Source organism: Neoarius graeffei, chromosome 24 (genome assembly GCF_027579695.1).
Source record: "Neoarius graeffei isolate fNeoGra1 chromosome 24, fNeoGra1.pri, whole genome shotgun sequence".
Classification (NCBI taxonomy): domain Eukaryota; kingdom Metazoa; phylum Chordata; class Actinopteri; order Siluriformes; family Ariidae; genus Neoarius; species Neoarius graeffei.
The window spans coordinates 1,898,618-1,910,329 of record NC_083592.1 but is presented as its reverse complement, the minus strand read 5'-3'; the positions used below and the strand labels follow the sequence as shown (position 1 = coordinate 1,910,329).

General features: G+C 42.9%; 1 protein-coding gene across 1 annotated transcript; it reads right to left on the bottom strand.

The window, feature by feature from the left end:
• Positions 1 to 2,859: 2,859 nt before the first annotated feature.
• Positions 2,860 to 9,536, bottom strand: rchy1 (ring finger and CHY zinc finger domain containing 1). Its single transcript, XM_060907709.1, has 8 exons — positions 9,462 to 9,536; positions 7,102 to 7,221; positions 6,891 to 7,006; positions 6,595 to 6,673; positions 6,394 to 6,497; positions 5,658 to 5,687; positions 5,409 to 5,529; positions 2,860 to 4,892 (listed from the first exon to the last, which is right to left on the bottom strand). Exons 1-8 carry the CDS (start codon positions 9,513 to 9,515, stop codon positions 4,794 to 4,796), a joined length of 723 nt encoding a protein of 240 aa, XP_060763692.1. The 5' UTR covers positions 9,516 to 9,536; the 3' UTR covers positions 2,860 to 4,793.
• Positions 9,537 to 11,712: the final 2,176 nt, after the last annotated feature.

Here is an 11,712-nt window from a genome sequence, read left to right as displayed (position 1 = left end):
CCATCGCTCCGACTTCTGTGGTGATGAAATACTTCAAGCACCTTGTACTTTACCACCTTAAAGCCATCACTGACCCACTCCTGGACCCCATACAGTTCGCCTACAGACCCAACAGATCTACCAACGATGCTGTCAGCATGGCTCTTCACTTCATCCTCCAGCACCTGGACTCCCTAGGAACCTATTCTAGGATCCAGTTTGTGGATTTCAGTTCCGCTTTCAACATCATCCCGGTTCTTCTGCAGGACAAGCTCTCCCAGCTGAGCATGCCTGAATCCACCTGCAGGTGGATCACTGACTTCCTGTCTGACAGGAAGCAGCACATGAAGCTGGGGAAACAGGTCTCTGCCTCCCAAACCATCAGCACCAGTTCCCCCCAAGGCTGCGTCCTCTCTCTCCTCTCTTCTTCTCCCTGTACACCAACAGCTGCACCTCCAGTCATCAGTCTGTCAAGCTCCTGAAGTTCACAGATGACCCCACCCTCACTGAACTCATCTCTGATGAGGACGAGTCTGCCTACAGGTGGGAGATTGACCATCTGGTGTCCTGGTGCAGGCAGAACAACAGTATCCTTTGTGGTTACAGTATTTCTGCTTCCTGGGCACTACACTCACTCAGGACCTTGAGTGGGAAATGAATACCTGCTCTCTCACCAAGAAAGCACAGCAGAGGATGTTCTTCCTGCAACAGTTGAAGTTTAACCTGCCAAAGACCATGATGGTGCACTTTTTTCACCACCATCACTGAGCCCATCCTCACCTCCTCCATCACCGTCTGGTACGCTGCTGCCACTGCCAGGGACGAGAGCAGACTGTAGCGCATCATTCGCTCTGCTGAGAGGACGATCGGCTGCAGCCTGCTGTCTCTGTAGGACCTGTACGAGTCCAGAACCCTGAGGAGAGCAGAAAGGATTGCGGTCGACCCCTCTCACCCTGGACAGAAACTTTTTGAATTGCTCCTCTCTGGTAGGAGGTTGCGGTCCATTAGAACCAAAACCTCACACCATAAGGCCAGCTTTTTCCCCACTGCAGCTTCATCATCAATAAAGCCCGAGACCCCACTGACTTGAAACTCACACTCTCCATCTGTGACATTAAAGGGGAACTGAAGGGAAATTTATCAACAAAATTCTATTTATCTAATTTTCTTAAAAATATAGGAATGCATGTTTGATCGCTATTTTGTCGCTGCTATAGCAAGTTATGAGTGTTTGAAATATGCCCTGTAATATATCGGTCCATATGTCAAAGCAATGGCCGTAAACAAGATTCGTTGAGACCCGTGCGAGACATCGTAGGATGGAAGTAAAACGTACAACGGAAATCAAAGTGACCAACATCTGCCAATGTTCTCAAAAGACGCGCGCACCCTCTTTCGAACGCAATCAAGCCGGAAGTTTTCCCTGTGTCCGAAACCTTTTCCCGTCTCGTCTTCTTCCGCTTATCCGGGACCAGGTCGCGGAGGCAGCAGTCTAAGCATGGAAGCCCAAACTTCCCTTTCCCCAGACACCTCGGCCAGCTCCTCGGGAAGAACACCGAGGCGTTCCCAAGCCAGCCAAGAGACATAGTCCCTCCAGCGTGTCCTGGGTCTTCCCTGGGGCCTCCTCCCGGGGGGACATGCCTGGAACACCTCCCCAGGGAGGCGTCCAGGAGGCATCCAAAAAAGATGCCCGAGCCACCTCAGCTGGTTCCTCTCGATGTGGAGGAGCAGCGGCTCTACTCCAAGCTCCTCCCGAGTGACTGTGCTTCTCACCCTATCTCTAAGGGAGCGCCCAGCCACCCTGCGAAGGAAACTCATTTCAGCCGCTTGTATCCGCGATCTTGTTCTTTCTGTCATTACCCAAAGCTCATGACCATAGGTGAGAGTCGGAACGTAGATCGACCGGTAAATTGAGAGCTTCGCCTTTTAGCTCAGCTCCTTCTTCACCACGACGGACCGGTAAAGCGACCGCATTACTGCGGAGGCTGCACCGATCCGCCTGTCGATCTCACGCTCCATCCTTCCCTCACTCGTGAACAAGATCCCGAGATACTTAAACTCCTCCACTTGAGGCAGGACTTCTCCACCAACCTGGAGAGGGCAAGCCACCCTTTTCCGGTCAAGAACCATGGCCTCGGACTTGGAGGTGCTGATTCTCATCCCAGCCGCTTCACACTCGACTGCAAACCGCCCCAGTGCATGCTGAAGGTCCTGGTTTGAAGAAGCCAACAGGACATCATCATCCGCAAAAAGCAGAGATGAAATCCTGTGGTTCCCAAACAGGATTCCTTCTGGCCCCTGGCTGCACCTAGAAATTCTGTCCATAAAAATTATGACCAGAACCGGTGACAAAGGGCAGCCCTGCCGTCACCTTTTCCCTGCTGTCCAAAACCTTAGTGAGGATTATGTGGGAAATGCGCTCAGTAAAATATGTATTTATTATTTTGAAAACCCACCAGCCGCCTGATCTGGCACGTTTTAATTGTGTGACAGTAATGACGTAAAAACCAGCGCGACAGATTCGTCCTTAGCCTGATGTCTTTTCTACTCCACGTTGATTCGAAGTCATATGGAATAATCATCACTGATGAAGCTGGCAAATCTCAAAATTAATCCAAATTGGAATATGGCGGCGATCTTGCCGCTGTGTAAACAGTTCTCAAAATGGCGGCGCTGACACTTCACGTTTGAAGTCTTGCACAAGTCTCGTGAAGCTCCTGTGGATAAGCAACACCTGCCGTGGACCAAACGAACTACATTCAACATGGCTAAAAACCGAAAAGGCTGATAAGTGTAATATAATATGCCAAATATGAGTCATGATATAAGGTTAATAAAACCAAAAGCGTAATTGAATAACACGTTAAGAAATAATGCAAGTTTAAAAATGACTTCAGCTCCCTTTTAATGCCCTTTGTCTCTGAACTGCAATTTTGCACATTTCAAGGTCATCAATAAGGTCATGTCATACATCTCCATCCTGTGAGCCTTTATTGCACATTCCAGTTCACACTGTACAGTTTGGTTATTGACTTTGGCTGTTACACACACACACCTCCTCCTCCTCCTCTCAGGTGTTATCAGGTCTCTTCATCATCTGACCTATTTTTGTACATTTCAGGTCACACTGTACAGCTTGGACTCTAACAACTCAGACACATTCCCCTTAAACATGTCCACTTTTAGCTTGGATATTTCTGTTTCTTATTCTATAGACATAGCTACTTCTGTCTTTGCTAAATTCTTCTATTTTAACTGTTCAAACACCAAAACACAGAACCCTTGTACATACATGTCAACCTATACGGAATGTCCGTATTTTATACAGATTTGATTCAATAAACGTAGAATACGGGCGTACAAAGAAAGTTATACGGATTCTTTAAAAAAAACTTCAATATTTATTTAGAGCTATAATCAATTCCCACGATGATAAGAGTGCATAACATTTACAAACGTACTGTACACCACAGACAGCCAGTAAAGAGTCTTATGAAATCACGCGTTTTGTGGTAGCGAGACTTCGTTCCACTTCTGACCATGCGCACACCGCATTGCGAGAATCCCGCCAACCGTGAAGTCATAGACATATAAACATAGACGCCACCTTCTGCGTAGAATCATACGTCATCCTCGCCGCCATATTGGATGTGGCAAAGTGGAGATTCTTCAACCGTCTCTGGTGTAGCATCTAGACAGTAGCCGAGAATAAAGATGCCTCATTCATGTGCTGCGTTTAACTGTACCAACAGGTTTACCGTCCAAACGAGATCACATGGGATTACCTTTCACAGGTGAGACTGGAAAAATACTTTTCATTGTATTTGGTCATTATAACGTAATTTTACAAATAGATTTTTCTGACTTTGTGGCTAATATGAAGTCTTGCGCATAATAGCCGCTCGGTGAAACCTGTCTCCAAACAACGAAGTATTTCCTTCGTAACTACGCTGATAACGCTGTGTTTTTGTCAAACATTGGAGCTTTGTATTCATTCTGAAGGTTTATTGTTATTAATATTGAATAAAAAGTAACTTGGATATATCATTGTTAATTATTATTCAAATTTTAGGTAAATTATTTTAATTTGCATCTTATACGGATTTTATAAGGGAAATACGGATTTTGGAGGTTGGTTATACAGGTTTGATTGACCAAAGGTTGACATGTATGCTTGTATGTGAGAATGGACTCTGTAATAAACTCGGTTCTGATCGATGCTGTGCATTTGTTGATGTGTACAATATCTACATAGTTAGCTTAGTTTTGCGTGGGTTGTGTTATTTATTTTATTAGCAGCACTGATTCTGAGGAACAGATGCATCAGTACCAGTCTAGATCTCAACATCCCTACAATTTAAATTCCACACCACTTCTATACAGCCTACACCACCACCACTACGACGCCCATCAGCGTGTCTGAAGCATTTTTCTGCGGGATGTTGTTCTGCAGCCTGGAGACGTGCATCAAGTAAAAAGCATGGCATTATCTACTACAGCTGAACGAGAAATTCAGGCTCAAAACTAAAATGCAGAAATGAAATTTGATGAGCTGCTGTCCCAAAGTGTTCAAAAAAAAATAAAAATCCAGTCTGTGAAGAAGCAAATGACAAACAGAGCACCGACAGCAGACCCTGGTGTGGGAGAACATGTGCAGGTCTGTTTTAGGCTGAACATGACGATGTTTCAATGTAACTTCAGTTAATTCTGAAGCGATCTGAAAGACAGGAAGAGTCAGAAAATAAGCAGGTGGGGGAAGGGATGAGTGGAGTGGAGGTATCTCAGACTCGGTTCGTTGTTGATCAGAAGTTGAATCAATCCTGCACAGTGTTATAGGAGCCACAGGCGCTGCACTTCATCCCCAACACGTGGAAATCTACAGTACAGTGGTTCTGACAGTCATTACACAGGATCTGCAAAACACACGGAGGGGTGATCAGGTGATCTGCTCTGGCTGTTTAATGGAATTTGTTCACAGACTGGTCAGTTATTCATTCTAAACAGTTTGAATTATTAAAAAGATACTAAAACATTAAAATAAAAACACCCCTGTAATCACGAGGTCATTCACTACTATCAGACTTCTGAATGAAAGAAGTCTCCTTTTTGGAAGATGCTAATGTGTTCCTCACACGGGCGGGTAAAAACAACTTCTCTACCGACTCAAGACTGAGGCTTGTGAATTCAGGGACGGTGAGCAGAAATAAAGGCACAGTGACGTGAAAGGAACTGCAGCTTTCACATGCTGCGTCTTTCCCCCCTTTAGATGAACGGACTCTCCCATCAGGATAACGTGGCACAATTATTATTTTTTTTTAAATGTAATTTTCAGTAGTCACTCAGATGAAGCAAGAGGCCAAAAATCATTAATTCACTGACAAGCTGATAAACCTGCAGTAACACTTCACTGCACACAGACTGACGAGTACCTTTACTTTCCAGTTCTTGAACGCTGATGGCATGGGTGACTGAGCAATCTCTACATCTCTCTCCTCCCAGTACTCCTTCATATTTAACGCAGAGTGCATGCAAAGGGGACACCGATACGCCCTGAAACACACACGGTTGTGATCAGTAACTTAACGTTTATTCATTCCAGACTTCAGGAAATAGTTTTATATTATTGGAGTATAGACCAGCTTTACGTTGTGCAACACACACACTCTCTTAGGCCTTACCCATTTCTCCACATTAGCTCGAAGCATGTCCTACAAACACACAAGAAACACTGCAGTCATGCACACGGTGGTGGAGATGTGAATTAGCACGCAGGTTTTAGTGCTCGATCAAATACATTCTCCACAATAATCACCAAAAACAAGCAGTGTGTGTCAGATGCCTCTTTTCCACCAAATCAGTTCCAGGGCCAGTGCTGGTTCACAACTCGTTCAACTTGCAAGCCAGCTGAGAACCAGTTTGCTTTTCCATAGCTCGCGGTGCTAAAGGAAGCCGTCATTACGTCGCTGTATACGTCAGTACATCGCTACGTTTGCATAAACCTTAGCGCGAATATCAAAGCAAAAACAACATGGAAGAAGCAGCAGCAGCAACAATAATAAAAAATGACTTCGTGTTTGTACAGCTGCTGCTTCTCGTCGCTTAAAAATGGCGATCTTTCGCGGTCTTGTTATTGTTGTTGGTCTTAACAACTCCGCCCCCTCGCTGACGTAAGCGGTTCTTTCCTCTGGCCCAGCAGAGAGTTGGTGCTAGCCTGGAACCGGTTTTTCTGGCCCCAGAGCCAGTTCTTTGTCAGTGGAAACAAAAAACCCGGTTCCAAACTAAGCACTGGCCCCGAACCAGCCCTGGAACTGCTTTGGTGGAAAAGGGGCATGAGTGTTGTGTGTAACTATGAGAGATAAACCAGGAAGTGTGTGTTTGCAATATAAGGTGTTGATTAAAGCATGTGACTCTGACTTGTGCAGCAGGTGACCGCAGGGCATGACGTGAGCGCCGATCCTGGACGTGTGAATATCCTCCATACACACAGCGCAGTCCTGCCTCGACACGTTCTCCACACACTGACGTCACACACAAGTTACATCATTAACAATTCAGTGTGTATTCATCTTCTATCCAACACAGCTACAGGTGATTAGCATGAAGAGATTTTTCTACCTTGTGTTTGCCTTGAAGATCGTTGGCTAAACACAAATTACACTTCTCACAGTGGAAGAAATTCTCCCTCGGGCCGATCCTACAGTCAAGAGAGAGAAAATAAATTATTAGAAAAGATGCTAACATTTAGGTAGATTCTGGATTTAGAACCTTCTCAGACGCATGCTGTTTACACGCATGCAGCAATGTTTCATTTGTGTCAGAAGTCTTTTATGTCGAAGTGCATTTCTGAGATTCTGAAGAAATCACAAATGCATTGAGAAGAAAGGAAACACACACATCGGCGCTCCTCTCACCTGCAGATGCCACATGACTCACAGTGGAACTGCTTCTTGTTTTTATCGTAGAGGTGACAGACAGCGCAGTAATACTCACTGAAGGTCACGCCACACCCCAGACACACCTGCTGAACCTGGAAAAAAAACAACACACACACAGCTCCTCCTGTCCACTACAAACTGTGTGCATCAGATTTTAAAATGGTGCGAGTGTGTTTCAGAGCTTCACCTCTTGGACAGAGTCACACACGGCACATTTCACCTCTTTAACCTGAAACCGGTCCATTCTGTGATCTTCCTCATCATCATGGCAGAGACGACACACATAAAACTTCTCACAGCAGGGAGCCTGGAGAGAAAAAACACACACGTTACATTTTTTTAAATTTATATATCAGAAACCGCTCTCTCATTTGGGACATTATGGTCAAAAAATAAAATTTCTAATTTTACTTTTTTTTTTTTTTTGCATTCACCTCACACTCTTTCTTTTGTCGTGTTTAATAAGAATAAAGAGAGCATCTTGCTTTATCTGGCCTCCACTGTGGAAATGTTTTTTGATTACAGTTCAAATGCTTTTGTAAAATTGATTTCCATATAAAATAACTCCATCATGAATAATTAAAGCCCCTCCTTCACAGATGAGTGAAAATATTGAATAAATTTCCTCTTTTTGATTGCTTGGGTTAAAAACACCAAGTTATGATGACTGAATTGATTATTCACTTAAATATGAATAATATGATACAGTTTGGGGATTTGATACGGCGAAATAGGACACAATGGAAAAATCAAGAACACACCGGAAAGATGAGAATAACGGCGGTGGTAAAAGAACAGCGACTGGACCGGCTGAAGGTCGCGCAGGTCTCTGCTGCGGCACGCGAGCAACGGAACATCACTACCGCACTGGACGGAGCGCGAGGCGGGGGCGGGGCAAAATGACTGGCCGTAGATTCTATCAAAAGTTCGATCTAAATTGACCATGGCTGCAAAATATTGGCCAAAAATACGCAAACACTACGAAATATTAAAGTAAGATGAAAAAGAAACATTCTACTGCCTTATACTGCAAGACTAAGACAAAATAAAACTGTCGAAACTCCCCTTTTCAGCGATAACGTCCGAACAGATCACCCGCGTAACAGAGAGACCGCAAATGGAAGCACGATCAACTTCTAACTGTTGGAGTGGAAAATTCCATTCTACACATGCAGATTGTTAATGTGCGTCCTTCCCCGCACACAAATAACACGCTACGGTAAAAAATAGACCACAACTCATTTTATAGCTCAGAAATTCATACAAGACCAGCTACCATCGTAACTGTATGCAAAAACAACCAGACACAAGAACAGTTTCTTCCCTCAGGCTGTCTCGGTGATGAACAGCTAAAATCCGGATTCATATATCAGTAATATCACTTGCAAAATAACTGCACACTCATACTGTCATTCTGTGCTCATTGTTACTTATATTTATACTTTATATTGACAATTTCACCTTTGCACTATGCACCAAAACAGAAAATCCTTTTTGTGATGAACAGCTAAAATCCAGATTCATATATCAGTAATATCACGTGTAAAATATCTGCACACCCATACTGTCATTCTGTGCACACTGTATACTTTATATTTATCTATTTCATACTTGACTTACCTGGATTACTTTGCACTATGCACCTATTGCACCCCCCTTTTTTGTTGTTGTTTGTTTTGTGTTTACGCTTTTTATCTGTTTTGTCCTATGAGAGCTAAGTGAAACCCGAGTCAAATTCCTCATGTGTGTCCACACACACCGGACAATAAAGTGTTTCTGAAACGTATTCTATACCTAACTTTCAGCTTTCGTTTTAAAAAACAAAATCACAGATTTATAACTAAATGTTTAGATGGCGTAATGATTTTAAGTTGCTACTTTTGGTGAGGTCGTGACCTTGACCCTGAGGCTTTATTACGGTTATGATTATTCTGTGAGCGCACCAATCCTTAAGTGTATAAAGTTACAACTTAAAATACAATTAGTGATAACTGTAGACTTTTCAACCTTTTTAAGGGAATGCGATGGAGTCAGCCCTTTATCATGTCCCAGATCAATTTTTCTACAAATTTGCCAAATTCTGAAGAGCATTCACATCAAAGATTTAGTTTTATCTGTATTATTTCACATTAAAACCAACATCACCATTCAAAACCGTATAGTTTATTGACTGAGTAGAGATTTTATATAAGATAGATAGACAGATAGATAGATGCCCTTAATGGCAGGACTGTGTGTTCTGTATGAGTGTGTACTCTAATTCAGTATCATACTCATTAACGTTATCAGTAATTTAAAAAAAATGCTTTATCACTTAACTAAAGCCTTATTTTGCGCATTAAAGTGTCAGTGTTCTCTTTATATCTGATGGATTAAACTGAAGCCTGCAGTGATCAGCGCGAACATGTAAACAAGCTAACTACATTAATAACTCCCTTATCTTATTTTATCATCAAAACATTCACTTACAGCTTTTACATTAAACATCGGCATGTTTGTAAACAGCAGTTAAAAATGCAGAGTGAGATAAAATTAACCACAGCTCACTTTTAATAAACATTTGCGGTCGTAGTGCTGACATCCGGGTCCTGTGGCCGCCATGTTGCATTCAAACACGCCCAACTTTATTTAAACCGCGCCACAAACAGTCCCTCAGCCCCGCCCACACACTCAGATTAATCCCTCAGCCCCGCCCACACACTCAGATTAATCCCTCAGCCCCGCCCACACACTCAGATTAATCCCTCAGCCCCGCCCACACACTCAGATTAATACAAACAGCTTCAGGGAGGATTTTTATTAAACTTCATTTATCAAACAGAAATGCTACATTAATTTCACAAGCAGAGTATGTTGGACAGACAAACGTGTAAATATTTAAACACAGACTGAATCAAAAGTAAAAATATATATTTTTATTTGAAATGCAAATTTACTAAGTTTTATGTTAAAAATGATGGAAGAAAAAAAAATTCATACTCCAGTCTGGCCAAAGCCTTTACATCTGCAATTCAACACGTTAGTAAACACACCGGCTCTTTAGCAAAAGTGCTGATAACGTGTCTGGAGCTTCATTTTTATTTAAATAAATGATTTTTTTTTAAATTTGGTGTTTGATAGAACTTCAGAGATTAAAACACAAACATCTGCACTGTCGTTTAAAATGATTTTACTACTTTTATTCCCTTTTTTGTGCATCTTTTTTCATGTGTTTGAGTTATTGTTGGGTCATTCTATGAAAATGGTAGCTTTTTGAACAGCAATTTCATGTTTCATTTGTATACTTTTTTTAACAACTAAAACATGGTCACATAACAGTTAACCACTTACAATTCTAAATCAACAGCTTAATGTATTTTAATATTTTTATTATATTAAAAAATGCTTGTTCTACCTTTTTGTCACTGGTGTTACCTATGTTTTAGATGATAATTCAGGCTTCCTGGGATGTAATTGGACTATTTAATTTGCATATATAAATCAAAGAAAGAAAAGGTTAATGACATTATGAAGACATTTTTTAAAATGAGGAACAATTTAGTGTAAATATACTGTGTACAGTATTATAATGTGACGTTTTTCAATTTGTCATTCGCTTAACATAACTTTAGAATTAATTGGCATTGAGTCTTCAAATTTGAAATATCATTGTAAAACTTTGAGTGGGTGGGTGGAGCACAGAAGTACGACAGGCCAGAACTAAGTTTCCAAAAACTCTTTATTGTCACACTTTTCAACGTTTACACTCTCCCAGACACTCAGACACGCACACACACACATCAGTCATCTGGTTGGGGAGAGAGCTCCCTTCCTCCGCTCTCTCCCTCCTTATATAGGGCGCGGTCACTGGGGAAGACACACAAACACAGGTTAATTGACATCAGGTGCAGTGATTCTGCCCCTTACCTTCCCTGACTCCGCCCTCCAGTCACAGACCGATGCTTGACCACGCCCCTGCTGCCACATACCCCCACCGCCCGACTCAGGCCAGGCAGCCGTCTGCCCTTGACGGGAGAGGAAGTCCGCCATGACCATCTGCGCCCCCGGCCTATGGATCACCTTGAAATTAAAGAGTTGGAGTGCCAGATACCAACGGGTGATCCACGTGTTGGCATCCTTCATGCGGTGGAGCCACTGGAGGGGGGCGTGGTCCGAACAGAGGGTGAAAGGGCGTCCCAGCAGGTAGTAGCGGAGGGTGAGGACCTCCCACTTGATGGCTAGGCACTCCTTCTCTATTGTGCTGTAGCGCCCCTCACGCATTGACAGCTTCCTGCTGATGTACAGCACTGGGCGGTCCTCCCCCTCCACCTCCAGGGACAAAACAGCCCCCAGCCCTCTGTCTGATGCGTCTGTCTGCAACATAAAGGGGAGAGAAAAGTCAGGGGAGTGTAACAGTGGCCCCCTACACAGTGCAGCCTTCACCTCAGACAAAGCCCGCTGGCATTGCTCTGTCCACTGGACCATGTGTGTGTATGTATGTATATGTGTGTATATATATATATATATATATATATATATATATATATATATGTGTGTGTGTGTGTGTGTGTATATGTATGTGTGTGTGTGTGTGTATGTGTGTGTGTGTGTATGTATATATGTGTATATATATGTGTGTGTGTATATATGGGTGTGTGTGGGTGTATATATGGGTGTATGTGTATGTATATATATGTGTGTGTGTGTCTGTGTGTGTGTGCGTGCGTGTGTGTATGCATGTGTGTATGTGTGTGTGTATGTGTGTGTGTCTGTACAGTTAGGTCCATATATATTTGGACACTGACACAAATTTTGTTTT

Excerpts from the sequence above, each read along its gene's own strand:
- rchy1 (XM_060907709.1), bottom strand. The coding sequence starts at position 9,515 with ATGGCGGCCACAGGACCCGGATGTCAGCACTACGACCGCAAATGTTTA. Across the intron at positions 5,688-6,393 it reads TGCGGTCACCTGCTGCACAA|GACATGCTTCGAGCTAATGT; the intron begins GTCAGAGTCACA and ends GTGTGTTTGTAG. Across the intron at positions 5,530-5,657 it reads GAGCTAATGTGGAGAAATGG|GGCGTATCGGTGTCCCCTTT; the intron begins GTAAGGCCTAAG and ends TGTGTGTTTCAG.